Raw genomic sequence first — 25,735 nt, 5'->3', positions numbered from 1 at the left:
CAATCATCACTACACATTAAATATTAATTTCGGCCTTACACATTTGAAGCCCAATAGGCGGCCCACTACGGAGACTAATAACCGAGCATTTAAGGGGGGTTTGTGAGGAGGTGAAGTATCGAACCCTTAGCACTAGGTCAAAACCGAAATTCAGAGAGGCAATCAATGACCACTAGCCCGCACGATCTTTAATAACAGTCAGTTATTTTTATATAACCTAGCCGATATTAGACGCAGAACATTCACGGCCAATCCTCTCTCTCTCTCAGGCTCTCCATCGTTGAAGCCAGTGTTCCGACTCCGAGTAACGTAAACCCTAGAGCTTGCATACAACAGTCTAGACTCAACCGGATCGTTTCATGGTCTATCAGGTATCGCTAGTTTCTATTCAATGGTACATGAAACTGTCTATCGAATTATGTTCAACTTGTTCTTGTTGATTCTCCTGAATGTTTCATTGTGATTACAACATTGTCCTTGCTTATGTGTTTGTTTGTGTGTGTGGTGAGATCTGTCATTGATCTTGTTTCTGTTTGTATTTGTATTGTATTGAAGAGGGAGGTGACACTTTGTTGAGAGGGAGAGTATTTGTGAACACACAACAAAGTCAATGGATTTAGACTTTGATGATGAATCTGCAGCACCAGCAGGTGATTTTTATTTTCTCTCTTCACTTTTTTGATTAGTTTCATTACTTTTTTTATTTGATTGATTTGGCTGAAACATATGGATTCTAACAGCTAGGGCTGGTGCAAAGTTTAAGCCAAGAGGTAGACCACAACCCAAGAAGAAGCAAGCACAGACAACACTCTCTACTGATGTTGCCAAGGAGAAACTATTAACACAAAGCGAACATCCGGTTTCTCTAGATGCATCATCGGCTTATCCCAGTAGTATTGTTTCTTCTCTCAAACCAATTTGTATTTTATATGTTGTTCCCAAGTTGATAAGTATTGTGATTCTGTTTTGCAGATGTTTCAGCTTCTGAGACTACTGTCCCTGATAGTGGAACCATTAGCCAAGCCACCATGGGAACTATATCTAAAGAGGTAAAGTGTTTTTCTTTCTACCTTTTTGAAATGTTTTCTTAAGTGTATGCTACATGGTGTTTTAGTGGAGCAACTCTTTTGTTTCTGTAGAGTGTCTCAGGAGGGGCCTCTGTTCTTCGTGCTTGTACTAACTTAAATTCAGAGGGAAAAAGATGTGTGGATGACACAGAGACGGCACCTGCATATCCTGATGACCCCAGAAGACAAGATTCTGCAGCGTTTGGAGATTTTGTTACTAGTGAAACGGATGAAGTTATTGATGATCAAACTCAAAGGATGCAAACAGGGGTATGTGTGTGGATGCTCTCTTTCTAAGCCGATGTTTCACTTCTTTTTCTTTAAATATAAAACTAATTTTGCGAAGTTTTAATGTTGACACAGGAAGAAGAAGAAGAATGCGATTGGAACATGGAAACTCTTGATATTGTACAGGAGGAATGCGTCACCAGTGCATATGGTAATCTTTAAGCACCGAATATTTATGCTTTCATTATCTTAAATAAATCTTGTAACTGAGGTATAATGTTGTGCTTGTGTAGAGCAACATACTGGAAAGTTCCAACCAAAGCCTAGATTGCTCGACACTGTGATCGAAGAAGAACCTGAGTCTCATTACTCTGTTGATGATGATACGACTGGTGCTAACCCCTCTGAGTTTATGGTCAATGAAGAATCAAGAAACGATGAATTCAACATCAATACTACATTTCATGGAGACCATCAAGAAGATGAACATAATATTCCCGAACAGGTAAGAATGTTTGCTCTTCTTACTGTTTTAAGTTGGGATATATATATATGTTTTAATTGGTTCTGCTTTTTTTATGTTTTGATCAGGCTCCTAACGTATTGGAACAAGAACATCATGTTGTCTCACCTAGTAATAACGATACAGTTATGGGAGAAGGAGCAACACAGTCTAATGAAGCGGAAACAGGTGCTGACAAAAAGGGGAAAAAGAAGAGAGGTCGAAAGAAGAAAACCACTACTAGTGAGGAAGAGCCAAATAAGCCTCCTCCTGAGACGACGAAGAAGTTCAAGCATTCAAGTCGTCGGCAGAAAAACACATGTAACTTAATTAGCTGAAACATAAATGATTCTCTCTTTCAACTGCAATAATCATCTTAGCATCTGACCTAACTGTATTCATGTTTTTGTTCGTGGTCTAGTGGATAAGGAATTGCTTGAAACCCCCGATGATGAAATAAAACATCTGCCTATTAGAGATATGCTTCGCCTTGTTGCATATAGAGAATCGCTGGAGGTAAGAATCACTCTTAATACGTGTATGTGTGTTGCTTGGATCCTAAACTTTTCTACTTGATGTATGTTTCTTGTTAATACAACAGAAAAAAGAAGCAAAAGGAGCTCCTGTTGTGCCGCCGACCCAAGAAAGGTACTACACTAAGTTCATCTCAGAGAAGATTGAAAGTAGGAGATGAATATATCAGAATGTTTTTCTTTATCTAATGGACTTTGTCTTATGTGCAGTAATACACACGCATCGGAGGATAACCACTATTATTCTCAAGGCTTTGACGCAGAAGACGAGTTTGGTATGGAGGAAGGAGAAAATCACGAAGCTCCCGTAGTTAAACCGGACTCACCGGTTAACTATCAAACGTACATGAACAAGACTCCCAGAACTCGGTGGTCAAAACAAGATACACAACTCTTCTATGAGGTAAAATAAACTTGATCTCACTTATTATTTAAATGGCAAAGATATTGTTAGTTCATTCTATAGATCTTTTTTTGTTTGTTTTGGTTATAGGGAATTCAAGAGTTTGGGAGCAATCTATCAATGGTACAACAACTGTTTCCTGAAAGAACTCGTCAACAGATCAAACTCAAATACAAGTTGGAAGAACGCAAGAATCCATTGAAGCTTAATGATGCTTTATCAACTCGCTCGAAGAGTGAGAGATCCTCTCTGTCTATCTCTCTTACTCAATTTAGTTTCTTGGTTGAGCCATGGAAGAACTTAGCAGGTTTGTGTGTTTCTTCATGCAGAGTTAACTCATTATCATAATGTGATAAAGAAGCTTCAGGAAGAAGCTGCGGCTGCAAAGGAAGGAGAAGAGGAAGAGGAAGAAGGAGAAGAAGCTGGAGAGGAGGCAGAGACGACTACTGATGTTCCAGAGAATGTAAGCGTTCGTTATGTTCTTCTTTAAGTTGCCGCCAAAAATCTGTTAGTAACTAAAATTCAAACGATGTCGTTTGTATGTGTGTAGGAGGAGCCGACGAAAACTGAGGAGACTGAGCGAGATGGTGATGGAGTAGCTGGAGTTAAGGAATCGGACGGTGGGGATGTTGAGAATGGCGTAAGATCGGACGGTGGAGATGAAATCGACGATAATGAGGGAGATGATGATGATTTTTGGAATTCTTATAAGAGTGAGATGTAGTGATTTATAAACAAATCAGTCTTTGCTATCATAGAACATAATATTATTCTTTTCGATTTAGATGAAAAAGTTTTTACTTAAGTCTTGGATGTAAAAGATTTCGTTTTTTTCTTTTTGCTAATTCGTCACGTTTATATGTTTCTTACGAACAATTTGTAATTAAGGGATTTTTTTTTTCCGTCCAAAAAAAATTAAGGAATTTTTTGGGGGGGGAAACAATTAAAAATGTATTAAAAATCCGACAACAAATGGCCAATGACTGTTGACTCATCGTGTACTGCTCCGGTTTGTCGGCGAAATTCTCATTGATATTTTTTTTTTATTCTTTTTTAACTTTTTGTACAGTGTGCTTCTCTGATTACGACATTACAGCCTACTGAAGGTAGACCCGTTAAAATTTCACGTAATGTCATTAACGACCGTCAGATCATCGTCGGCTGGTGTGACAAAAAGCGAATCTCTTGTTCTACTGCTTCTTCACGCCTATATTTCTTATTAATTTTATAAGCACCCCCCAGTCTTATGCCAACATTTATTTTCAGGCCACATATTAAATTTTCTGACAGAATTAACCGCGATTTCTACATTTAATGCCCCCAACCCACGGTTCCTTCAACCAAATATGTTGTTGACTTGTTGTTGGATGATTCATTATCTTCAAGCCATGCATAGTTATTCAGCCATAACTAAAATTCTAAGTAATAATTATTGAATTTGCAATCTTACACAATGGTAAAACAAGACAAAAATTAAAAGAAAAAAATTATGTTGAAACAAATATGGTATACAATATTTTAATTTTAAAAGATTTAATTCAAATCCAAAGATAATTACCTAGATAACTTTTTTGAAGAAAACTAAATATCCAAATTAAGTATGGGCTTTGGAGATTTAATCCTTACTAGAACAGGAAGGGGCAAAGGAAAGAAAAGTCTGGGGTTGGTTCACAATAGGAAGCGAGTGTAAATAATAGAGGTGTCATCAGGTTAATAATTTTTTAGATATTATTTTCCTTTTTTCTTTCTAGAAAGAATAAAAAAAGAGATATAAGCAACAACAAAAAAAAAAAAAAGCAAAAAAGAAATAGTCCAGAGGTTGCTCCACTTTTACCTCTGAAATTTTTCTTTAATTTTTGCGAAATTTGAGGGGTCTCTCTGGTTAATGGGAGGAAGAGTAGATTCGCAACAAAGAGAGCGATTCGTGTTGGTAGATTGATTCGTGGATCAGTCGTTTAGTGTAAAGCAATCTTCAGATGTCAGGTCCTGTTGATCGCTTCGCAATACCATGTAAGTTTATCAGATCTATCGATTTGCTGTTTACGAGCCTCAATTTCCAGAAATTAGGTTAATTTCAGCTGATTGTTAATTAAAAATCGAAACTTTAATTAGGTTTCGAGGGACTGTTGAGCAGCGAGGAGAAGAAAGAGCGCAAGTCCGACTTCGAGATCTCGGAAGACGAGAGGCGAACAAGAATCGGCTCTCTCAAGAAGAAGGCCATCAACGCCTCCACCAAGTTCAAACACTCCCTCAAGAAGAAGAAGCGCCGCAAAAACGAAGGCCGCGTCAGCTCCGTCTCCATCGAGGACGTCCGCGACGTCGAGGAGCTTCAAGCCGTCGACGAGTTCCGGCAAGCCTTGGTCATGGACGAGCTCCTCCCTTCCAAACACGACGACTACCACATGATGCTACGGTTCTTGAAGGCGAGGAAGTTCGACGTCGAGAAGGCGAAGCAGATGTGGGGGGACATGATCCAGTGGAGGAAGGAGTTTGGTACAGACACCATCATCCAAGACTTTGAGTTTGAGGAGATTGATGATGTTTTGAAGTATTACCCGCAGTGTTATCACAGTGTGGATAAAGAAGGGAGGCCTGTGTATATCGAGAGGCTTGGGAAAGTTGATCCCAATAAGCTGATGCAGGTCACGACGATTGATAGGTATCTTAGGTATCATGTGAAGGAGTTTGAGAGGAGTTTCATGATCAAGTTCCCTGCTTGCACGATCGCTGCGAAGAAGCATATTGACTCTAGCACGACCATCTTGGACGTGCAGGGAGTGGGGTTGAAGAACTTTAGCAAGTATGCTCGTGAGCTTGTTACTAGGTTGCAGAAGATTGATGGAGATAACTATCCCGAGACGCTTCACCAGATGTTCATCATCAACGCGGGGACTGGATTCCGCGTGATTTGGAGCACTCTGAAGAGCTTCCTTGACCCCAAAACAACTTCTAAGATTCATGTAAGTTTACTACATTTTTTTTTTTTGGCTTTAGGTTTAATGGTGTTTATCTAGACTGTTCTGTGTTGTGATGTAGATGCTTGGAAACAAGTATCAGAGCAAATTGCTTGAGGTTATCGATTCCAGGTTTGTAACTCCTCCTAAAGAATGACTTTTGATTCTTTTGTGTTTGTTTTGCTTACATTGTAATGTATCTTTCGTTTTGTTACAGCGAGTTGCCTGAGTTTTTGGGTGGTACATGTACTTGCGCTGATCAGGGAGGTTGTATGCTTTCTGATAAAGGGCCTTGGAAAAATCCTGATATTTTGAAGATGGTTCTACACGGGGGAGCTCACCGAGCGAAGCAGGTGGTGAAAGTTCTGAACAGCGAAGGAAAAGTGATTGCGTATGCAAAGCCATCTTATCCATGGATAAAGGGAAGTGACACCTCAACCGCAGAGTCAGGTTCTGAAGCTGAAGATGTAGTTGTCTCTCCAAAGGCAATTAAAAATTATTCTCATCTCCGCTTGACCCCTGTTCGTGAAGAGGTAATGATTCTAAACGGCACTTTCTCTCTATCTTCTTATGTAGTTTTGTAGATTTGATTTACTTGCTAGTGGTTGTTATTTGCAGGCAAAGATTGGGTCTGGTGAAACGAGCTTTGCCAGTAGTTTGGCTGGTTATGATGAGTATGTTCCAATGGTTGACAAAGCTGTTGACGCCACCTGGAAGGTCAAACCCACCACCACCATCAACAGGGCTCAGTCCAAAGGTAACTTTTCATGATTTAAGTTAAAAGAAAGGTTCAAATTTTGGCATCAAACATTGGAAAAATCTGAAACTTTTGGTCTATAATCTCTTGTGGCAGGAGCTCTTGTTACTCCAAATGTCCCAAAGGAGCATGAAAGCATCAATGCTCGTGTCCTAGTATTTTTCATGGCGATTGTGATGGCGATTCTCGCATTCTTCCGCACATTATCAAACCGTGTTGTGACCAAGCAGCTTCCTCCTCCCACAAGACAACCGCAAATAGAAGGAAACACTGCTGCTAAAGAGGAGGAAGCTGAGCTCCTCAATTCAGTGCTGAAGAAATTAACGGAACTTGAGGAGAAGATTGGAGCGCTGCAGTCAAAGCCAAATGAGATGCCTTATGAGAAAGAAGAGCTGCTTAACGCAGCTGTTTGCCGTGTAGACGCCCTTGAAGCCGAGCTCATAGCCACGAAAAAGGTAAAATTGAATACACTCGTGTTCAAACAAAACTAAGAACCTGAGACTGTTCCATGTTCTCTAATTAACGTTTTTCTTATTTTTGGAGCCAGGCTCTATATGAAGCTCTGATGAGGCAAGAAGAATTACTCGCTTACATTGATCGTCAAGAGTTTGCTCAGTCCCAGGTCGGTTTCTTTTTTTTTCTTTTTTTCTATTTTGAATGTTATTGATTCAATTTCTGTAGTAATAACTCCTAATCTCATCATAATATTGTTTGTGTTTGCAGAAGAAGAAGAAGAGGAAGCACATGTTCTGTTTTTAAGAAGATGAAGAAGAAGAAGCGTCTATCTATCTGCCTTCTCTTTCTTTTTTCCTTTGTAGATTTTTCATTTATAAAGAAGAGGAACAGAACAAGTGTTCATTTAAAACAAAGAAGTTTTCATCTCATTTTGTGTTTAAATCAATTCAAAGAGGAGAGAGTTCTCTCTCTCTTTTATCATGATGAAGATGACAAGTTGGTCTTTATAGGTTTTATATTAACAAAACAATTATTATTATTTTTTAAAAGGAGAAACAATTACACAAAAAGGGAAAAATGGAGTCTTTAAACACAAGGCAAATCAAGACTTCATCATTATGTCTTCTCCGGTATCCACTTGTATAAAACGGAAATGCAGTTTAGGAGGTTGAAGCAGTCTTTCAGAAAAATAAGAACTGAAAATTCAAAAAAATAAAGCAGATAATTATTTATAAAGCAATAAAAAAAAGTAAATATCCTTAAGGTGATTAATATGTGTTCTTCTTACCTTTCTCTTCTTCTTCTTTTTCTTCTCAATGTAAGCCATTATCTCATGCTGCCTCGTCATCGTCTCGTCCAGCGCCTAATTATAATAAAAACAGATCAATTATTACAAAACAGAACAAGAAAGTAGTAATAGAAAGAAAGAGAGAGCTTCTTCACCTTCTTGGTTTCAGACAACTGAAGCTCGAGCTGGTCAACACGACGAAGTGCAGCGTCGAGAACCTTCTCCCTCTCCATAGAAATCGCAACCTGAGCAGCTTCCATGGATTTACATTTCTCCTCGAGATCTGTCATCTTCTTAACCATCGCCCTATACTCCTGCGTCGGCATAACAGTCACTCCGTCCGGGTACACATTCCCCTGTGTGAGCTTCTTCGGCATGTTCTTGGTTAGCCTCATCACTCCCACTATCCCCATCAGCAACGCCATCACGCTACCGTATAAGTACCCTTTGCACTCCACAGCCGGGGACAACAACAAATCTGAAAATTGAAATAAGTTTCACCGGTTTAAATAAAATTATAACCGAAAACCCGGTTTATTAGCTAAACCAAAATACTATAAAAATAACCTTTAGGGTCGGGAACAATGTTCTTGGCCTTGTGATGCTCCTGTGTAGGATAAGCACCAGTATCCACGGTTTTGTCGATGAACTTCTCCATCGCAGCAGCAGCTTTCTTGTAAGTCTCTTCTGGTTCGGAAACTTCACGTTTCTTGATTTGTTTTTAAAAAAAAAACGTTAGGTTTTTACTGAAAAAAATATCAAAGCATATATGAGAAAATGTTCAACATACCTCCTCTGTTACGTTCTTACACACTGAGATGGTCTTTTCCTCGATCCCTGACGAGCTCTTCCTCGGGCATCTACCTTCACCGTTCAGAACCAACTGTTGTTTTATTCATATATGAGTCAGAAGTTGAATAATAAATTCATATATCTGTATTTCTTTTTATATAAAGATTTGGTTCTCTAGAAATACCTTGAAGATCTCAGGGTCGTTCCATGGACCTTTGTCTGAACGCATACATCCACCTTTGTCTGCGCATGTGCACTTACCACCCAAGAACTCAGGCAGTTCACTAAAAACATACAATGAGTAGAACATAGTTATATTTTTAAATAACATGTTTAAAGATAAAGCAACGGTTTAAAGGTCAAATGTAAAGAGTTATCAAGTTCTCACTTGGCGTCAATGATCTCCAGCAGTTTGCTTTGGTATTTGTTACTAAGAACCTGCCATTAGTGAACATAAATAATGTGTTTTATTATATAGATGAAGAAAACACAAAGTAATCATTCAAAGTGAGAGGAAATTAAGCTTTACATGAATCTTGGCGGTAGTCTTGGGGTCAAGGAAAGATTTCACTCCGCTCCACACAAGCCTAAACCCATAACCAGCATTGATGATGAACATACGGTTCAGAGTCTACAATGAAGTACAAACACAAAGGAGTCATGGTTCTGTGTCAAATCTCAAAACCACTAGTAACTTAATAGAATAAGAAAAAAGGCACAAAGCAGAACCTCAGGGTAGTTATCGCTGTCGATTTTCTGAATACTCTGGAGAAGATCTTTTGCAGCTTTGTTGAAGTTATTTAACCCCTCAATGAGATAAAAAAAAAAAAACAAAAGATCAAATCATTGAAGAAACAACCTTACAGAAGAAAAAAATTATAAGTTTCTATAGCTTATTTTAAGCACATACCACGCCTTGAACATCCAAGATCGTTGTGCTCTGATCAATGTGTCTCTTAGCAGCAATGGAACAAGCAGGGAACTTGACAGTGAAAGTCTTCTCAAACTCTTTCACATGGTACTTCACGTACCTATCTATTGTTGTCACTTTCATGAGCTTCACGGCATCAACTTGGCCTAGCCTCTCGATATAGACTGGTCTTCCTTCCTTGTCAACACCATGATACCCTTGTGGATAGTACTTAACCACTTCATCGATCTCTCCAAAATCAAAGTCCTTGAACAAGAAGAAAGAGAGAGACTCTTTAGAGACAAAAACAAGAGAGTAGAGAAAGAGAGCCGTTTACCTCCATGATGGTGTCTGCACCATAGTCTTTCCTCCAGTTAAGCATATCAGCCCACATTTGTTTGGCCTTTTCAATATCAAACTTTCTTGCCCTCAAGAACCTAAGCATCATGTGATGATCATCGTGTTTCGAGGGAAGCAGCTCCTCTAATATAAGAGCTTGACGGAAAGCATCAACCTGTCGCAACTCCTCTGTGTCGATTTCATCGACGATTGAGACGCATCTCACACGGCTATGCCTTCGACCTCTCTTGGTCATGGAGTGCTTAAACTTGTTCGTTGCATTTATTGCCTTCTTCTTGAGAGAGCAAAGCTTTGTTAATCTCTTCTCGTCTTCTGAGATCTCAGCCATTGTTTCCGTCATGATTAAAGTTCCTGTTGAATGAAATAGCAGTTTAATAAAAAATATAAAACTCTGTTACGTTTCATTTGGCTGACAACGTTAGAAATGAAAAAGAAATGAAGAAGAAACTCATTTAACATGTCACATTCATCCCCAAATATTACGAGAAACAATCTTCCTTAGCTTATGAGGATTAACATAAACCGAAAACTATCATAAACCTCACGTTTTGTGTAATTAGAGACTGAAAATCGAAAGAAAAATATGTATTATATGTTTCAAAATTGATTCAAGAAGCGTGAGTTTCAAAGAGTTTAGGTGAGAAAGAAGAACACATGTAACTTCTTCTACATATTTTTTTACCTGTAGATTAAAAACAAAACTAAGAAGAAAACAAGAGAGATATATATAACTCTATTCTTCTCACACCAAATTAAGAACGGCTCTAAAATTAATTCTCAGAGAGCAAATGTTACAAATCTAGAGAAAGAGCATTGACAAAGTTTTACCTGTTCTTGAATCACTTTCAAAAAAATTAGCTTTTTCTTTTTTTGTAAACAGATATTTTTTAGCTTTGATCTTATGTTAGAGAAACCATTTTTGTGAGAAATGGTTTTATCCAAAAATGAAAATACTAATAAAAAAATTTCTTCTAAAATTATATGCCAGTCGTGTAAAATAATTATTTGTTTCTTAATTAGATTTATTTGTTTTGGACTTTTGGGAAGAGGAAGAAGAAAAAATGGGGCCATAAATGGGGTTTTCTAAAAAGTTTAACAGTAATTGGGGAAACTGATCTGTATTTTGTAAGGTGTTATAGAAACATATCCTATATTAACCTTATAAGACATCATATGGATCTTTTGTATTATATATTTCTCAAATTAGTTTTTAATAAGGTTTTTGTAATCACGTGAATATTAATTCGTATGAATCTTTTTCATTATTAACAGATTACAGATCAATATTCTTCCAAAACTAGTATCTGAAAATCACAACACAATAAATGGTATATCACTACCAAAATTTATGCCAAAAAAAAAACAAATAATTATTATTGCCAAGGCTTTTAAGATGTAGTTTTAAAGTTAAAAGGAATATAACTATTCTTTAAACGTAACACAACATTAATCAGCATTAACGTAACACTAGAACTTGCGCGCGGGTGTTTGATTTAACTTGTTATGTTTAACGTAAATTTATAAACCGCTGGTTTTATAAAAAAATTCTTGTATATTTTTTATGTTTTGTAGTTTACATATATAGTATAATGCATTATTTTATAATATAGATGCTTGATAATATTATTTTTATTTGTACATAATATTATATTAAAATTTTATAATTAAATGCAATTTTAATGTAATTGTACTGTTCATATATTAACCTGTTTTTTTTGTTATTTTATTTTAAAATGAAACAGCGTACTAAAAACAATATTTTTTTCATTAGTTTTCTATGAATTATTATTCATTTTATGATATATTTTTTTCTTCAAAATTGAACTCTGGAATTTTATATTTGACTCACTAAATAAGGTAATACTAAATTTAAAAAAAATGAAAAGAATTGTTTCCCCATATTAAAGTAAACTTATTAATATTCGTACAATATTAATAATCGTCAATATATGAATATCGATTTGGTTAGATAATCTTTGGAATTGTAATTAATTAATTTAAATTGATTTTAAATACAGTGGTATAATCTGTAAATAAAAAAAAACACGAAAAAAAAAATTTAATTTATTATAAATATAATGGCTAAATGTACAAATAAAAAAATACTAGAAATATTGATATTTATATTTTCAAACAATTCTTATTTATACTAATATTTATATTTTCAAACAGTACCAAAATGTATTTTAGTTTTAAGAATATATAGATGAGAACTAAGTCCCATTTTAATCATGGAATTTAGTGGCATCTTATATAGTGAATCATCATGTGGTGTGGTCAACTTTGTAGAGGTAGTAGTGCAGTACTGAACGAGCGCTGACTTGACTTGTCAATGGGAATTGACCACCCATAATCTCAACCTGTAAAAGACAAAAATTTCTCAAAAGATTTCTTGAGAAACAAGCAAACACTTGATATTATTTTTTTCTCATGATGTTAACATTAATTGAAACTATTTAGAGACTTTTATCAAATAATGAATAAAGAGAACTTCAAAAATAAAAAATACAAAAATATTTTGGAATGAATGTTTCTTTCTACCTGATACAACCTCAGAGAGATCAAGAAACTCGTTTATTCTCTCCAGTGCTAAACCGGCAGACGATATCATTTCAATCAACAAACGTCTTTGCTCTTCATCAAGTTTTGTGATGGAAGAAAATCTATCAGCCATGCTGACAATCCCCAACAATGGTGATCTTAACTCACCAGACATTTTAGCTAGAATCTTCTTTGCATTCATCATCTCCTCTGCAAATAATAAAAAAAGAAACCATTCAGTCTGATGAATCTTGATGCCTTCACCAATCACACTTCTCAGAACCTGTAATGTGAATGGTCTTTCCAAGTTCTGATTCCATTGCCTTTCTAACTGCATTATCTTCTCCAAGTTTTGCCATCTTTTCCCTCTTCCTTACCTGTAAGAAAATAAGAACTTCAGATAACTTATCAATATCAACATTGTCTGGTTTTTCAAACTCACCTGATCAGTTACTTCCATCCCAATGTAATTTATGCCCACTTTCTTGCCAGTTTTACTGTAAACAGTCTCAACAAAGATCATAAACGTCTTTGATCCGAATAAATCAGTGTCAAATGTGATCTCTCTCTTTGAAGCTTTTCCCTTCTCAAGAACCTCTCTCTTGAATTCTTCAAACTCTTTAACCCCATTGCCATTGAAAATCTCAGAGTCTGTTTTCCCAAGAATGTCCTATCATAATGTTAAATAATAACATGATCAAATAACTATGTTTTATGCAAGTAGATGATCAATAATCCAAGTGTTTGTCCCTACCTCTTCCTTCAAACTAGGAAACTGGTTGAATATGAACATGTACCGTAAATCTTGATCCTGAAACCAGACTTACAGAAGATCTCACTCGAGGCCGGATTTGAGTCAAACCCAATAAAAATTTAGCTTTTACATAAGCATAGTCCCCAAAATTATGAGAAGAAAATTTAGTAAAAGTTTTTAAAAAAATGTTTATAACCCTCAAATTCTCACTAGTTCCATACTGAAAACTAAAAAAGTAATAGTCATCTACCTGATGTCCCATAATAAAAGGTGAGTTCTCAAGTATGAAACTCAAGAAACATTCACCTGTCTTGAGAGTCTCCATAGTCTTCAAACTCTCAACCAATCTCAGCCGGCTCTCTCTACTCTCCTCCAAAGATTTCTCCAAGCGTAACGCCTTCCTCTTCCAGTATTCGACCGTATCAACCTCTTTCTCTGATTCCTTCTTGTCTATCTCAGTCTTAAGCTCCTCTCTTAAATCTCTAATTAGTTGAGATGAACCTTGGTGAGTGGAATCCATGAGTTCATATAATCGATCCAAGTCTGCGATCATGGGGTTAAGCATAGTTGTCACTTCTTTCAACAATGAAGTATACAAAACTGGAACATGTAGTTAGAGGAAGTATGAATAGTTAGTAGATCTGTAAACTCATCTCATCTAGTGTAGAGTAGAGTCAACCAACTGCAAACGAGCATTGGGACAAGGTTTAGTAAAAAAAAAACTTATACTGAAGCATCTGACATTATTAATATAAATTGTATTGAACAAACTATATATTATAACTAGTTGCAATCTTTTTATGTTGGATCTCGAATCTCATATTTGTTTTCAAGTTAAATACAAAAATATTCATTTTTGTTATATTATACTGGATTACCAAAAATATTATACAAAGAAATACAACAGAATAAAAAGATAAACAAAAATTTATGCCAAGGATTTAAAATATTTTCACCCTTTTATAACAAACACTCACATTATTATACGTGAATGGTATTTGCAAAAACTATCTTTGATATTTTAATATATGTGTTTTATCTAAGCTATACCAAGCTAATCATCATTTTGATTCCTCCTCTGCCTTGCAATGAAAGACTCGATCTTGTACCGGAGTTCATCTTCAGAATCAAATCTATCAGATGACGTATCCGTCTCTGATCTCCTTAATATTCCACATGAACTCTTCTCCAAACCCTCCAAATTCTCCGACCTGCTTCGTTGGTAGCTCTGACTTTGTCTCTTCTGTTTCTCCATCTTCTTCTCTTGATGCTCAACTATGCTTTGCTTCTCTCTCTTCACTGAATCTCTCTGTTTTGTAGCCTTCTCAGGTTTGCTCTGTTTGGCTATGGTCTCAGTTATGCTCAGTGTCTCTTTCTCTGCTTCGCTCTGTTTTCCTTCATCTCTCCTTGAGCTCTCTTGAACAAACTCCTCGTAAAGAGCGTTGCGTTTGGACTTCGTAACAACTTCTTGATTCAAGAGAAGGCCTGATTTCGCGATTAGAGCGATGACTATCGCGTTTGCTACAACAAACGCAAGATTGCGGTTTGCGATAACAACCGCGGCGACACCAGAATCATGCAACGTGATAACGAGCTGATAGCATAGCTTAGCTACTGTAACCAGAACAAGAACTATCTCGATCGCCCGGTAAAACAGGTCCAAGATTATCTGAACACGAGACTTTTTCGCAAGCCTTTTTGTCTTTCTTGGTTTAGTTTTCTGAGAGCTAAAAGAATCCATTGGTGAAGATAGGAACCGAAGAAAAAGAAGAAAAAACCCTAAAAAGTGAAGAAATGGAGGACTTTTGAGAATAAAAGACCAATTGTGTTCTCAGTTTATATTCATGTAAAGAAACTGAGAATATGTTTCTCTCTTTGTTCTTTTTTTTTTCTTTTACTTTGTTTCTTGAGAGAACTTAGCTTTGATCCATGTGAGTATTTATACTGGGTCACTCAGTGTAGTCTACAATAAAACGCGGGTTGACCATACTTTCGTTTTTACGTTATTTACATGTTAAACGTGGTAGAAATTCTCTCTTGACAGGAGAACTTACTACACAACTTCATTAGGATAATAAAGTTTCTAAATTGTAATAACTTGTTTTTGAGCAACTATAAGAAATTTAAACGACATAATATGGTTTTTGTATGGGGCTTTGTCATTTAAATGCAAAGTATAACAATAACAACAACAACAAAAATGTGGTGACTAAGCTATATATTGTCTTAATATGTATGTTATGAAAATTATATATATATATATATATATTGGGATTTTCCTTTAGCTTTGAGGTTTCGTATTTTAATTTCCAATACAAAATTAAAATGTTATTTTATTCGTAATAATAAGAAGAATATATATATAGCCATAAATAATTAAAAATGAGAGGTTTGTTCAGAAAATGTGGTACTGTATTAATCCAACAAGGCTGTAGCATGTTAACTCATTAGCTTTGATATAAAATGTTGTTAAAAAAAATCTTTGATATAAAATACTATTGATCATGGAAAGTATGCAACTCCTAAAGATTTTGTTAGTTAAAGAGCCTTTGTCTTGTATCGAATGATATTATTCTCTAAATAATGTTTATTTTATTTGTAATATTATTAAAACTGAGTTCTGTAATATTAATATAATGTTTATGTTTACAATATGTAAGATATTACTGAAATCAATTTAAAGCATGCATGATTGATTAAGACGATCACTAACGACGACTAATTCTAGAAGAAGTTTAAGAACGTGCTCATTGCGAATCCATTCTTGACAAAAATCCGGAAGATCGCTTATCATTACAAATATCTCATGTATATTGGCATGCTACGTACGATAGACTAGTGGTTCAAGTAATTAATACACTGAAAGCTATCAGATTAAGATCAATATTTGTATTATTTATGATAAAAAACAAAAAAAGCAGCATCGCACTATATTAGTGACTTTGTCCACTTGTAATTAGTTTACTCAGCCAGTAAAGCAGCTATAACCGTGATATTGATACGTGAAATCTGTTTGTAGCACAAATTTATTAATGTATAAAACTTTATTCTAAAAGTAGCTAGGACTTGAATGATAAGTACAAACTACAAATCATGCCCACTATCACTGTGCTGAAACAAATTGTTATGCAATTTGTTGTGTGGAATATATATACATGCATTGTATATATGTAATAAAATATCATAAAACAGAAATAGAATATATATTAGTATGGACTTGTGTAAATATTATGGTTAATATGGAACTATGGATTATCTTATACTATTTGTTTGTCTCAGTTGGGTTACTCTTAATATTCTTACTTAATATTTGTCTAGAAGTAAGCCTTTTTCAAAAAAAAAAAAAAATATTTGTCTAGAAGTATTTTGTCCAAACCAAAATATATTTGTCTTGAAGTACATTTCAATATATTTTGTGTGAGGAAATTGAGAATATATGTAATATTACAATTACTTCCTCATTAAGAGATGGAGAAAGGGCTTGTAGGTCAACAATCCTTTGTTGTTGGTTCTTTAGTGTCTCGTCCCTTTCTAACAAAAAGCATAAATAGTAATACAAGATGTGGTCTCATGATTTCAAAATTCATTTTTTTTTCATTATTGGATACACTTTGACAAAAGCTTCAGCTTCTTTCTCAAAAAGTTAAAATGAGAATTCATTATTGGTGTGTTTTCGTTATTCATAACATCCACAAGTGAAACGTGTCTTCAGATTTGGATCGGATGGGATCATTGGAAGTAGGAATTGGAAGTTTGGAACTCATCCTTTTAATACCATTGGAGACATAAAACATACTGCTGAAATTACGTACTTAATTGTAAGTATGTAACTAAGCATCGGCATAAAATCCATAACCCGAAATCCGAACTGAACTCGAAACAAAAAACTCGATCATACCCAATTTAAAATATTAAAAATAAAAGAATAGGCTTTGTAAGATAGTACAAAACATATATAAACCTGAAATGTTATTAACCGAATCTGAACGGGTAACTCGAAAAACCAAAAAATCTTAAAAATATATGAGAAAAACCGATCCAAATGTCCAAACTAATATACAATATAATTATATGAAACATGAATATATACTTCAAATAGTTTATTATATATAAATAAGTATATATTTTCATGTTTTACTTTTAGATTTTATTTCGGGTATATCTGAACCGATTCGATATAACCCGAATCCAAACGATATATGATTATTTTATGGATTCTATGATGTGTTACAAAACCAACCAAAATCCGATGCGTTATATCCGAATCTGACCCGTATTTGCAAATTTATTAGAATGGAACCTAGAAAGTATTATAAAAAATAACTAAAATTTGAGAAATCTGACCCGAATGCCCCATGCCTATTTGTAACCATCAACATGTGTATTGTTGTTATATATCCTAGAAAAATAAACTGAAGGGGAAAATCGAACACGATGTAAGTTGAGTTAGTTTACTCATATACATAAAATTACTTCATATTTTATATTTTCCTTTTCGAAAGATGTAAAGTTTACACGCAACAACCCCACAAGCAATCGCGTCAAGTGCACATCTCTAAACCTAGAAGTGATAACTTAAACAAAAAGATAAAAAAATTCCGACCTGCGGGAATCGAACCAGCGACCTAAAGATTACAGCAACTACTACAGTCTTCCGCTCTACCAACTGAGCTAAGGTCGGTTTGAATACTTTGTTTATATACCTTTGTATAGAAAGGTCTTAGATACATTCTGGAGAAAACAAAGAAAAGTTATGGATTTAACCAAAACATCTACAACATTGAAGGAATATAACTAAATCCTTTGTAAGAAACAAGATTTGTTTTGTTTACGTAAGAAAGAAAGGTAATATTGTTTTCCAAAACAAGAGGTTGAGGGTCAGTTATCAGAACTTGTGGACCTTCAAATATTATCATTGACTTCAGCTTTTAGCCCACTGCGGTACTGCTTCGTGCTCTTAGAGACCACCCTCAGAACCAACTTTTGACCAAGATCCTTGTTGGATTTAAGAGGATTTAGCAATCTTGCTAGTCTAAGACTTTGTAGTTGTAAAGATCATTTGTTTCTGGACCTATGTATATATTTCATGGCCAGATAAATTGATATTGCAAAACAAAGAGTTAACAAACTTAAACTTAAACTTATTTTGTCTCTGCTTGCTTCTTCTCAGAGTCAAACAAATGCTTGCCTTACATTTACTCTTTTATCAAATTGCATAAGGTTACAAAAACAATCATTAAAGACTATATGGGCTTCAGTTGAACCGAAAACATCATTAAATGGGCTTAGATCAAAACGGGCCCGTAAACACATTAAGCCAGAAACCCTAGAGATTATAAGAGCAAACCCTAATTCGATTCCTACCTTAGCCTCCTCCTCATCCTCATCATCTTTAACCACCTCTAATTCGCCGTTCGCTCCTCCGTCTCCGTCGAAGTCAACATGGTATCTCTATGCTTCTTCCCTCTCCATCTATAAGCAGATCTATGTTTCTTCTTTCTCTCGTATGAATTGTTAATTTTCGTAATTCTTGTTACAGGCGCCAAAGAAGGACAAGGTCCCGCCACCATCATCAAAGCCGGCGAAATCCGGAGGTGGAAAGCAGAAGAAGAAGGTTCGTTTTCTCTCAATTGATCTATCTTTCCGACAGAACTGAGGTTTTTAATAGAGTGTGTAATAGATGTAGATCTGTCTGAACTAGTAGTAACTGAGTTTAGCTCGTGACACTGTGAAGACATGTTTGCGATTGATATCCTTGTTGATGATTGTCATTGGACTATTTCATTTTGCTTAATAAGTTGTTTTTGAAACGAAAAAACAGAAGTGGAGCAAGGGAAAGCAAAAGGAGAAGGTGAACAACATGGTGTTGTTTGATCAGGCTACTTACGACAAGCTTCTCACTGAAGCTCCCAAGTTCAAGCTCATCACTCCTTCCATTCTCTCCGACCGTATGAGGGTATATCCATTTTACTCAATTTACTGTTTCATCAACTCAAAATTAAATTAGTTCATTTCTAGAACTTCAAAAAGTAAATATTATGACTCTCTGTGATCCTTGTTGAATAATGTTGAAATTTTGCAGATTAACGGTTCTCTAGCAAGGAGGGCTATTATGGAGCTAATGGCGAAAGGAGTGATAAGGATGGTCGCTGCTCACTCGAGCCAGCAGATCTACACTCGTGCCACCAACACTTAAGAATGTTTTGTTTTTGATCCGGCTTGGCCGTTGATTTGTTTTAATTATCCCCTTATGCTGGAACTCGTTAGAATCTTGTTTGAGAGATATGGCTATTTTGAACAATGCATTGCAATTAAATCAAATCATGGCGTTTTTAATTTTTTCGATTCGACGCTTGCTTGCTTCTCAATTTCTAAATCGCTATATCGAACTGGTCTTGGTTTGATTGTGCATCAATTAATTTAAGTCATGAATTGGAACTGGACTTGCGTGTAACAACATCTTTTAAACAAAAGATCGGCTAAGCTTTTTGCTATAAGAGTGTCATTCGAAACTAGTATCGAATTAATAAAAAGCTACCGACTTATTTAGACTTTATTTAACTCGTCTTAAACTTGATTGTGATACGATCCGGATATCCAGAAATTTTAAGGTACTGGATCCGGATTTGTCGGATATGTAGATTTAATATCGGAATCCGGATTTGTGGTTTCCAAGATTTATAAATATATTTATATATGTTGATAATATTGTAAAAACTAAAATATAAGATTATAAGATTAGTTTATGTATAAATATTAATATATTAAATATAAATATTAATGAAATTTAAAAATTTAATATGTTTAAAAATACGAATCCGGATATCCGGACTTAAAAACTAAGATATCTGGATCTGGATTCAATTTGGACGGATCCAAAATTTTACTATTTAGATTCGGATCCGAGCGTTTCAGATATTCTATTTTCGGAGTAGATCCGGAGCGGATTTCGATCGAATCCGGATATCAGATAATAAGTTTCAGCCTGCGTACTACTACTAGTATAGGAGGGTGGGTTAAATTGAAATTAGTTACTTGTGTCGGTGTTTTTAGAGTAAATATTCAAGGGGTCAAAGTGATATGCACAAAAGGTTGGGGTCAAATCAGATAAAGAGTAACTTTATCGGTGCGTTGCTACGTAAAAAATATATAAAGACCCAACAAATAAATAAAAAGAAAATAAAACGCGGATCAAACTCCATTTGCTTCATTTCGCGTGTTGCGTCTTTCGTCAGATCTGCTCATTTTTGTGGATAAGCATCTCATCTTCTTCCGTAAGTGCTCTCTTTCCTCCTCGGAAGCTTCTAATTCGCGATCTGAGATTCATTTCCACTGTTTCGATCGATTCGTAGGGTTCTTATCATGTGATTTTATCACCGATTGAGCTTTCAGATCTGAATTTGAGCGATTTGTTTGTTTGGTGAGTAGATTTGAAGATGGAGGAGATAGATTAGGGTTTTGATTCTCTGAGAATCGATTAGCTAAGAGATAGATTAGTCAATGGCATTGAGAAACGATTTTAATCAGATCTTCGTTATAAAGCTTGTTATGTGCTCTTACTGTTTGTTGTTGATAAGGTTACTCTACGGTTTTTGTTTTATCAACACCAGATGGACGTAGGCGGAGGTGATAGTGGTTCAGTGGCGACCCCTGTTCAGCAGAAAGCTCATGAGGCGTGGAGGATCTACCAGCATTACCTCGACAAGACTACACCTCACGCTACTTACAGGTGGATTGGGACTCTTGTCGTGGCCCTTGCCTACTGTTTGAGGGTTTACTATATCCAGGGCTTCTACATCATCGCTTATGGACTTGGGATCTACCTTTTGAATCTGCTTATTGGGTTCTTGTCCCCTCTTGTTGATCCTGAGGCTGCTGGGGGTTCTGATGGACCTTCTCTTCCTACTAGAGGCTCTGATGAGTTCAAGCCTTTCATCCGCCGTCTCCCTGAGTTCAAGTTCTGGTAATCATAATTTTCTTTGAGGCTTTCTGATAGATATAGAACCAATGATAATATGCGGGAAGGTTTCAGTCATACTTGCAAAATCTGATATATCTCAGGTATTCGATGACAAAGGCATTCTGCATTGCGTTTGTGATGACATTCTTCTCGGTGTTTGACGTGCCTGTGTTCTGGCCTATCCTGCTTTGCTATTGGATTGTTCTCTTTGTTCTCACCATGAGACGCCAGATCTCCCACATGATCAAGTACAAGTACATCCCTTTCAGCTTCGGCAAACAGGTAAAACTGTTTAACAAATCAGAAGTCTATTTAAAAAAAAAAAACTTAAAAGTCTGGTTATACTCCTCATATGTATCATAGTGGACTGTGACATTTGGCATCTGTAAATTTTGCCAACTTATTATTATCCCCATTCATAATGGAGATTTTGCTGGGATTAATGGTAGTTACTGATGAGATTAGTTAGGCTAATTCCATAAGTCTTTATCCTTGGTTTTACATTCCTAATCGACGGCTTTCTTTTGTTTGTGTGGCAGAAATATGGTGGACGAAGCGGCAGCGGCCCACGTGCGGACTGATCTGACCAAATTTTAATTAATGTTGGCCATTTTTGTCTTTGCCAAAGAACATAACATTTGTTTTTAGAAAATCATTTTGAACTATTTCTACATTGACAAAAACCTATGCAGCTACAAGGAAGGATTAGAGAGGAAAAACAAAAGTGAAATTAAAATTTGTTTTAGCTCAGCGTTAAATTGTTCCTTGCAATAATGCCACCTTTTAATAGTTTTTTTTTTGTAAGAATTCTCCACAAAACTGGACTACAATGTTGGCTAAACTGCCTCTTCCAAAGACTGACGGATTGTGGACTAAAATTTCTCCCAGTTCTTGTGTTTCAGTATCACAACATTAAAAGAAATTTGTTACAACAATAAAAACCGGTCAGTTTAATTGATTTTATCATATTGGAGAAGCAGAAAGGTTTTATTCAGAAACATAAGAAGGATACTGATAAGTTTTATGGAAAGAGTGTAATGGAGTGACTTTAGTTAAAGCTACTACTCCTTTAGACGTAGTTGTCGAGGATTTCATCGACAGTAGTGTATTTGACATCAGGGTAAAGCTCAGAAGCTTCTACTCCAAAGCAAGGTTCTATTTCGAAGTTTGTTTGTCCTCCTTTCACAAATACGCAATGACAAAGTGATAGCAACACGTTCAGTGGAGGCGAAGCTTCTGCATAAAAACAAAAACAAAAAAACATTCAGATAAACAAAACTGGAGGAAGAAGAAGATGAAAGGTTTCAGGATAAAAACCCGTTATCTGTTTGAGGATTTGTTCTTCAGGAACGTGGATTCTTTCGAGTGTTTTCCCAATCTTTTTCTCCCAAAGCGAGACGAGATCGTTGAATGAGTAGGTGTTCATTGGTGGCCTAACGTATAAGATCTTGTTTAAGGTTCTTGGATCATCTACGGCCTTGATTGTGTATGTCCCTATGTCTTCTTCCTTGTTGAACACAGCTGCAAATTAAACACACAAGAAAAGAAGAGTAAACAGACCAAAAACCTACAGATACTAAACTTAAAATACTTCACTGATCCAAGCTATTAAAGGGGTCTCTCACTTTACCTTTGGGGGTTCCATCACCCATAATGATGACTTTATCACGCGGAGGAGAAGTAGCACCAGGCTGTGCCAAAGTAGGGAGGAAGTAGCCAGCAAAGAAGTTGCAAGAGACAATAGTGTATGGTATCCCTTCTTCCTCAATCTTCCTCCGGAACATTGCCTTTGTAGCATACGCTGACTTGGCAGGCTCAACACTCTGAGCACGGTCCACATCATTTCCAAACTCCGACGGAAAGAATCTCTGAGAGCAAACTCAATCAGCATGAACAACATATATGTTTGTTTGTTTAGTTGGTGTTTTACCTTAACGTTACCAGCTTCTTTAATAGCAGAGAGTATCTTGTCTTGTTGACCCAAGAGAGAGTGTCCAACGGTGGATATCACCACATCAGCTTGCTTGATCGAATTCACGAGACTCGTATGATCGTTAAGGTCTCCCTATTGACCAACAACACATGTGTCTGTTAATATGAAATTAATAAAACTACCATCTATCAAAAGAAGAGAGGCGGTTAGAGAGATACGAACGAGTAGAAAGCGAACGCCGAGGTTCTTGAAATTGTCGATGGTGGTGGATCGTGAGGGGCTGGTGAGCGTGGAGTTTCGAACGAGGACGAGTGTTGGATGTCCGGATCTCGCGCTCGCTTCCACTATATACTTCCCGATGTAACCAGTTCCTCCGATGAACAGGATGCTACTCTTACTCGCCATTTTTTTTTATAAACTCAGGTTGATTATTCTAAACACGGTGGTGCAGCAGCTGAAGGAGATTTTGATCCTAAGTTTAAGGTATTTTAACGCATTTGCCTCTTCATTTGTATAAAAATAGACCCAGGTTGAACCAGTAAATGCCAATAATACCCCTGTCGTCAGCATCTTGAGCTAACTTTTTTATTTAGTCAGAATTTGCGGTTTGGTTGGTGAAACTAGATGCTCTTTTAACACCGACAAAAAGAGAGGCTTCTGATGGTGGTGGGGTTGCCGTCGCTGGTCTTACGGGGGAGAGATGTGATCTTGGGCCGTTGATCATGGTTCCAATAGTTGTAATCAAGTTTTTAGTGGGCCCTTATGAAGGCCCAATTAGTTTTTAAGCCATCCCTTGATAGTACAAAACACTTATTCACCAAGGATCATCAGACATCATGTTGAGCGTGGTATTGAGAACCGAATATATAGATTCACTCATTGGTGATATTGGCCTCTTTGCTTTAGTTATAGCTGTTAGTTCAATATGATATTAACTACTTTTGGAAAGGTTGAAAATATATTATTCCCTAAAAATAATTGAAGATACCTTTCACGACCAAAAAGAAAGTGATTGTGGAAAAAAGGAAGGCGAATATTCGGCGTATATATCTTTCTGTAAAGATCTGGACCAAATCTAAAACAACTCAAACTATGAATTTACGAGTTAAACGCAACACTGGGGAACATTTAATCAAAAGATCGTGCAGCGAAAGTATTCGGGTGACCATATAAAGAGCGAGGGGTTAAACACTAATCCGGATTTAATTATAAATAAATCGATGTAGTCTATCGAGATAAGTGAGAGCCCATAGCGACTAATTGGTTGATTTATACGATAATTCAGAAAAACTAAAGTTAATGATTTAAGTGAACAACACGCGAATTAACATTACGTTTTAGGCAAAGACGACTTTTAATTTAAACGATCTGTTACATCAAGTAGAACCCCAAACCAGAAACATAACAAAACAGAGAAACAAGATACGAAACCGAATCTAAACCAAACACATAGCAGAAGAAGCAGACAACCACATCCATCTACGATTACCAGCCACCACCACCACCGCCACTGTTTCCTCCGTAACCACCATCACCTCCTCCATAACCACCTCCATCACGTCTTCCACCGTATCCGCCGCCACCACCAGATCCGTAACCACCGCCATCACGTCTTCCATATCCACCACCGCCGCCACCGTAACCACCTCCTCCACCGTAACCTCCACCACCGCCTCCTCTGTAACCACCGCCGCCACCACGGCCTCCTCCACCGCCACCGCTTCCTCTAGACTGAGCCTCGTTGACGGTAATAGTACGTCCATCGAGCTCTTTACCGTTCATCTCCTCAATCGCATCCCTCATCGACTTCTCATCCTTGAAAGTCACGAATCCAAATCCCCTCGATCTCCCAGTCTCGCGATCGTTAATGATCTGTCAACAAAAAAAAACACAAAAATAAGTAAAAACAATCGTAAAAGAAAATCGATCGTTCTCCGAGCTCATAAGAAGCTGTGAAGATTAAACGTACCGATGGGGTAAAAAATCAAGTAACAGTAACAAAGAACATTAGTAACAGTAAGTAACAGAGAAACACAGATCGGAATCAGATCCGTCGAGGATCAGAACCATCGGAATCATCGGGCCTCGATTGAATCCGGGAGTCCGATCTCTCGTTGTAACGGACCTTGGAATCGATTACTTCGCCGAATTGGGAGAACGTCCTCTCTAGATCCGCATCCGCGGTGGCCCAGGCCAGGCCTCCCACGAAGCACCGGTACTCAGCTTCTCCAGACATTTTTTATTTTCTTGATTAAAAGTTTCGAAGGGTGTGTGAGAGAGATTTGTGATTTTGGATGAGAAGACGCGGCTATAATTTATAGAAGAGCTGACGTAATAATAAACTAGAGTTAAGATATTTTCTAGGGTTTGCCGAGAGATTGGTTTAATGGGTTGGGTTAGTGGACAGGCCCACATCATGTGAGCATTGTGGAATATAAAGATTTTTTACGCCTCGTTCCGACCAAAAAATATCTTTATTCGCTAGATGACACTTTTATCCTCCGTCTCGCCTTCGTATGATAGTAGTGGGCCTACAATATGGGCCTAAGTTTCTTAGTTAGAATTTGTATACGTTTTGGCCCAGTGAATCGAATGTCAACTAAGATGTCCACATTCTGTTGTCAGGAGGAGGTTAACAAGTTGCCTAGTGCTAGTTTTTGTGGGTTTTACTCTTAGACGGCAAGGTTTTAGATGAAATGGGATTAAAACTATTAGTAGATACTTTAGCTGATATTCTTGACACTTGATCCTCTGCTGTTTAAGACTACTTGATGTTACCAGTAATGATAGGATTTGTT

At 36.5% G+C, this 25,735-nt stretch overlaps 9 protein-coding genes and 1 non-coding gene across 12 annotated transcripts; 4 read left to right on the top strand and 6 right to left on the bottom strand.

Annotated features, from left to right (window-relative positions):
• The first annotated feature begins 6 nt into the window (after nucleotides 1-6).
• LOC106361492 (glutamic acid-rich protein-like) lies at nucleotides 7-3,602 on the top strand. The gene is made up of 14 exons (XM_013801243.3): nucleotides 7-371; nucleotides 556-650; nucleotides 741-893; nucleotides 973-1,049; nucleotides 1,140-1,337; nucleotides 1,431-1,506; nucleotides 1,589-1,800; nucleotides 1,887-2,118; nucleotides 2,219-2,313; nucleotides 2,399-2,445; nucleotides 2,541-2,733; nucleotides 2,824-2,968; nucleotides 3,063-3,196; nucleotides 3,284-3,602. Exons 2-14 carry the CDS (start codon nucleotides 611-613, stop codon nucleotides 3,455-3,457), a joined length of 1,776 nt encoding a protein of 591 aa, XP_013656697.2. The 5' UTR covers nucleotides 7-371; nucleotides 556-610; the 3' UTR covers nucleotides 3,458-3,602.
• Nucleotides 3,603-4,485: 883 nt separating this feature from the next.
• On the top strand, nucleotides 4,486-7,380 carry LOC106361493 (phosphatidylinositol/phosphatidylcholine transfer protein SFH6). Its single transcript, XM_013801244.3, has 8 exons — nucleotides 4,486-4,743; nucleotides 4,846-5,693; nucleotides 5,770-5,819; nucleotides 5,905-6,220; nucleotides 6,306-6,444; nucleotides 6,541-6,899; nucleotides 6,992-7,066; nucleotides 7,168-7,380. The coding sequence occupies exons 1-8, from the start codon at nucleotides 4,710-4,712 to the stop codon at nucleotides 7,201-7,203; spliced, it is 1,857 nt and encodes a 618-aa protein (XP_013656698.2). The 5' UTR covers nucleotides 4,486-4,709; the 3' UTR covers nucleotides 7,204-7,380.
• A 37-nt stretch (nucleotides 7,381-7,417) lies between these two features.
• Nucleotides 7,418-10,429, bottom strand: LOC106361494 (phosphatidylinositol/phosphatidylcholine transfer protein SFH2-like). The gene is made up of 12 exons (XM_022690121.2): nucleotides 10,295-10,429; nucleotides 9,727-10,100; nucleotides 9,390-9,656; nucleotides 9,209-9,286; nucleotides 9,009-9,110; nucleotides 8,868-8,917; nucleotides 8,664-8,763; nucleotides 8,478-8,570; nucleotides 8,255-8,396; nucleotides 7,843-8,165; nucleotides 7,688-7,762; nucleotides 7,418-7,595 (listed from the first exon to the last, which is right to left on the bottom strand). The coding sequence occupies exons 2-12, from the start codon at nucleotides 10,087-10,089 to the stop codon at nucleotides 7,581-7,583; spliced, it is 1,608 nt and encodes a 535-aa protein (XP_022545842.2). The 5' UTR covers nucleotides 10,090-10,100; nucleotides 10,295-10,429; the 3' UTR covers nucleotides 7,418-7,580.
• Nucleotides 10,430-11,036: 607 nt separating this feature from the next.
• LOC106361496 (histidine kinase 5) lies at nucleotides 11,037-13,827 on the bottom strand. Of its 2 annotated transcripts, XM_048737869.1 has the most exons (6): nucleotides 13,295-13,827; nucleotides 13,045-13,101; nucleotides 12,733-12,960; nucleotides 12,574-12,667; nucleotides 12,291-12,500; nucleotides 11,037-12,109 (listed from the first exon to the last, which is right to left on the bottom strand). In XM_048737869.1, exons 1-6 carry the CDS (start codon nucleotides 13,607-13,609, stop codon nucleotides 12,105-12,107), a joined length of 909 nt encoding a protein of 302 aa, XP_048593826.1. In that variant the 5' UTR covers nucleotides 13,610-13,827; the 3' UTR covers nucleotides 11,037-12,104. The 2 variants fall into 2 exon arrangements, with proteins under 2 accessions (XP_048593826.1, XP_048593825.1); XM_048737868.1 differs by lacking the exon at nucleotides 11,037-12,109 and having other exon boundaries at nucleotides 12,148-12,500.
• A 56-nt stretch (nucleotides 13,828-13,883) lies between these two features.
• On the bottom strand, nucleotides 13,884-15,212 carry LOC125575111 (protein PXR1-like). Its single transcript, XM_048737870.1, has one exon. The coding sequence runs from the start codon at nucleotides 14,783-14,785 to the stop codon at nucleotides 14,099-14,101; it is 687 nt and encodes a 228-aa protein (XP_048593827.1). The 5' UTR covers nucleotides 14,786-15,212; the 3' UTR covers nucleotides 13,884-14,098.
• Nucleotides 15,213-17,641: 2,429 nt separating this feature from the next.
• Nucleotides 17,642-17,725, bottom strand: TRNAY-GUA. The gene is given in 2 exon segments: nucleotides 17,642-17,677; nucleotides 17,689-17,725. It is a non-coding gene; the product is annotated as a tRNA-Tyr (tRNA).
• Nucleotides 17,726-18,318: 593 nt separating this feature from the next.
• LOC106361498 (40S ribosomal protein S25-4) lies at nucleotides 18,319-19,382 on the top strand. The gene is made up of 4 exons (XM_013801250.3): nucleotides 18,319-18,489; nucleotides 18,584-18,658; nucleotides 18,866-19,000; nucleotides 19,127-19,382. The coding sequence occupies exons 1-4, from the start codon at nucleotides 18,487-18,489 to the stop codon at nucleotides 19,238-19,240; spliced, it is 327 nt and encodes a 108-aa protein (XP_013656704.2). The 5' UTR covers nucleotides 18,319-18,486; the 3' UTR covers nucleotides 19,241-19,382.
• Nucleotides 19,383-20,158: 776 nt separating this feature from the next.
• LOC106361500 (protein RER1A) lies at nucleotides 20,159-21,762 on the top strand. 2 transcript variants are annotated; one of them, XM_013801252.3, is made up of 4 exons: nucleotides 20,159-20,318; nucleotides 20,655-21,007; nucleotides 21,106-21,286; nucleotides 21,544-21,762. In XM_013801252.3, exons 2-4 carry the CDS (start codon nucleotides 20,655-20,657, stop codon nucleotides 21,583-21,585), a joined length of 576 nt encoding a protein of 191 aa, XP_013656706.2. In that variant the 5' UTR covers nucleotides 20,159-20,318; the 3' UTR covers nucleotides 21,586-21,762. The 2 variants fall into 2 exon arrangements, with proteins under 2 accessions (XP_013656706.2, XP_022545836.2); XM_022690115.2 differs by having other exon boundaries at nucleotides 20,283-20,464.
• A 181-nt stretch (nucleotides 21,763-21,943) lies between these two features.
• On the bottom strand, nucleotides 21,944-23,427 carry LOC106361499 (phenylcoumaran benzylic ether reductase 1). The gene is made up of 5 exons (XM_013801251.2): nucleotides 23,160-23,427; nucleotides 22,935-23,069; nucleotides 22,635-22,872; nucleotides 22,322-22,525; nucleotides 21,944-22,240 (listed from the first exon to the last, which is right to left on the bottom strand). Exons 1-5 carry the CDS (start codon nucleotides 23,340-23,342, stop codon nucleotides 22,074-22,076), a joined length of 927 nt encoding a protein of 308 aa, XP_013656705.2. The 5' UTR covers nucleotides 23,343-23,427; the 3' UTR covers nucleotides 21,944-22,073.
• An 845-nt stretch (nucleotides 23,428-24,272) lies between these two features.
• LOC106361501 (glycine-rich RNA-binding protein 10-like) lies at nucleotides 24,273-25,318 on the bottom strand. The gene is made up of 2 exons (XM_013801253.2): nucleotides 25,063-25,318; nucleotides 24,273-24,809 (listed from the first exon to the last, which is right to left on the bottom strand). Exons 1-2 carry the CDS (start codon nucleotides 25,171-25,173, stop codon nucleotides 24,423-24,425), a joined length of 498 nt encoding a protein of 165 aa, XP_013656707.1. The 5' UTR covers nucleotides 25,174-25,318; the 3' UTR covers nucleotides 24,273-24,422.
• Between the last annotated feature and the right edge of the window lie 417 nt (nucleotides 25,319-25,735).

The sequence above is a fragment of the Brassica napus genome, chromosome A8 (genome assembly GCF_020379485.1).
Source record: "Brassica napus cultivar Da-Ae chromosome A8, Da-Ae, whole genome shotgun sequence".
Lineage (NCBI taxonomy): Eukaryota > Viridiplantae > Streptophyta > Magnoliopsida > Brassicales > Brassicaceae > Brassica > Brassica napus.
This window is presented reverse-complemented; position numbering and strand designations above follow the sequence as displayed.

Coding starts and splice junctions, on each gene's coding strand:
- LOC106361499 (XM_013801251.2), bottom strand. CDS start 23,342: ATGGCGAGTAAGAGTAGCATCCTGTTCATCGGAGGAACTGGTTACATC. Junction 23,070..23,159: donor TCGGCGTTCGCTTTCTACTC/GTTCGTATCTCT, acceptor GTTGGTCAATAG/GGAGACCTTAACGATCATAC. Junction 22,241..22,321: donor AATCCTCAAACAGATAACGG/GTTTTTATCCTG, acceptor GTTTTTATGCAG/AAGCTTCGCCTCCACTGAAC.
- LOC125575111 (XM_048737870.1), bottom strand. CDS start 14,785: ATGGATTCTTTTAGCTCTCAGAAAACTAAACCAAGAAAGACAAAAAGG.
- LOC106361501 (XM_013801253.2), bottom strand. CDS start 25,173: ATGTCTGGAGAAGCTGAGTACCGGTGCTTCGTGGGAGGCCTGGCCTGG. Junction 24,810..25,062: donor GCGAAGTAATCGATTCCAAG/GTCCGTTACAAC, acceptor TTTTGTTGACAG/ATCATTAACGATCGCGAGAC.
- LOC106361496 (XM_048737868.1), bottom strand. CDS start 13,609: ATGCTTAACCCCATGATCGCAGACTTGGATCGATTATATGAACTCATG. Junction 12,961..13,044: donor TTCCTAGTTTGAAGGAAGAG/GTAGGGACAAAC, acceptor ACATTATGATAG/GACATTCTTGGGAAAACAGA. Junction 12,501..12,573: donor AAAGACCATTCACATTACAG/GTTCTGAGAAGT, acceptor TATTATTTGCAG/AGGAGATGATGAATGCAAAG.
- LOC106361500 (XM_013801252.3), top strand. CDS start 20,655: ATGGACGTAGGCGGAGGTGATAGTGGTTCAGTGGCGACCCCTGTTCAG. Junction 21,008..21,105: donor CTCCCTGAGTTCAAGTTCTG/GTAATCATAATT, acceptor GATATATCTCAG/GTATTCGATGACAAAGGCAT. Junction 21,287..21,543: donor CTTTCAGCTTCGGCAAACAG/GTAAAACTGTTT, acceptor TTTGTGTGGCAG/AAATATGGTGGACGAAGCGG.
- LOC106361492 (XM_013801243.3), top strand. CDS start 611: ATGGATTTAGACTTTGATGATGAATCTGCAGCACCAGCAG. Junction 1,801..1,886: donor AACATAATATTCCCGAACAG/GTAAGAATGTTT, acceptor TGTTTTGATCAG/GCTCCTAACGTATTGGAACA. Junction 2,969..3,062: donor TTTATCAACTCGCTCGAAGA/GTGAGAGATCCT, acceptor TTCTTCATGCAG/AGTTAACTCATTATCATAAT.
- LOC106361498 (XM_013801250.3), top strand. Junction 18,659..18,865: donor GTGGAAAGCAGAAGAAGAAG/GTTCGTTTTCTC, acceptor ACGAAAAAACAG/AAGTGGAGCAAGGGAAAGCA. Junction 19,001..19,126: donor TTCTCTCCGACCGTATGAGG/GTATATCCATTT, acceptor GAAATTTTGCAG/ATTAACGGTTCTCTAGCAAG.
- LOC106361493 (XM_013801244.3), top strand. CDS start 4,710: ATGTCAGGTCCTGTTGATCGCTTCGCAATACCAT. Junction 5,694..5,769: donor AAACAACTTCTAAGATTCAT/GTAAGTTTACTA, acceptor GTTGTGATGTAG/ATGCTTGGAAACAAGTATCA. Junction 5,820..5,904: donor CTTGAGGTTATCGATTCCAG/GTTTGTAACTCC, acceptor GTTTTGTTACAG/CGAGTTGCCTGAGTTTTTGG.
- LOC106361494 (XM_022690121.2), bottom strand. CDS start 10,089: ATGACGGAAACAATGGCTGAGATCTCAGAAGACGAGAAGAGATTAACA. Junction 9,657..9,726: donor GTGCAGACACCATCATGGAG/GTAAACGGCTCT, acceptor TTCTTGTTCAAG/GACTTTGATTTTGGAGAGAT. Junction 8,764..8,867: donor CTGGAGATCATTGACGCCAA/GTGAGAACTTGA, acceptor GTATGTTTTTAG/TGAACTGCCTGAGTTCTTGG.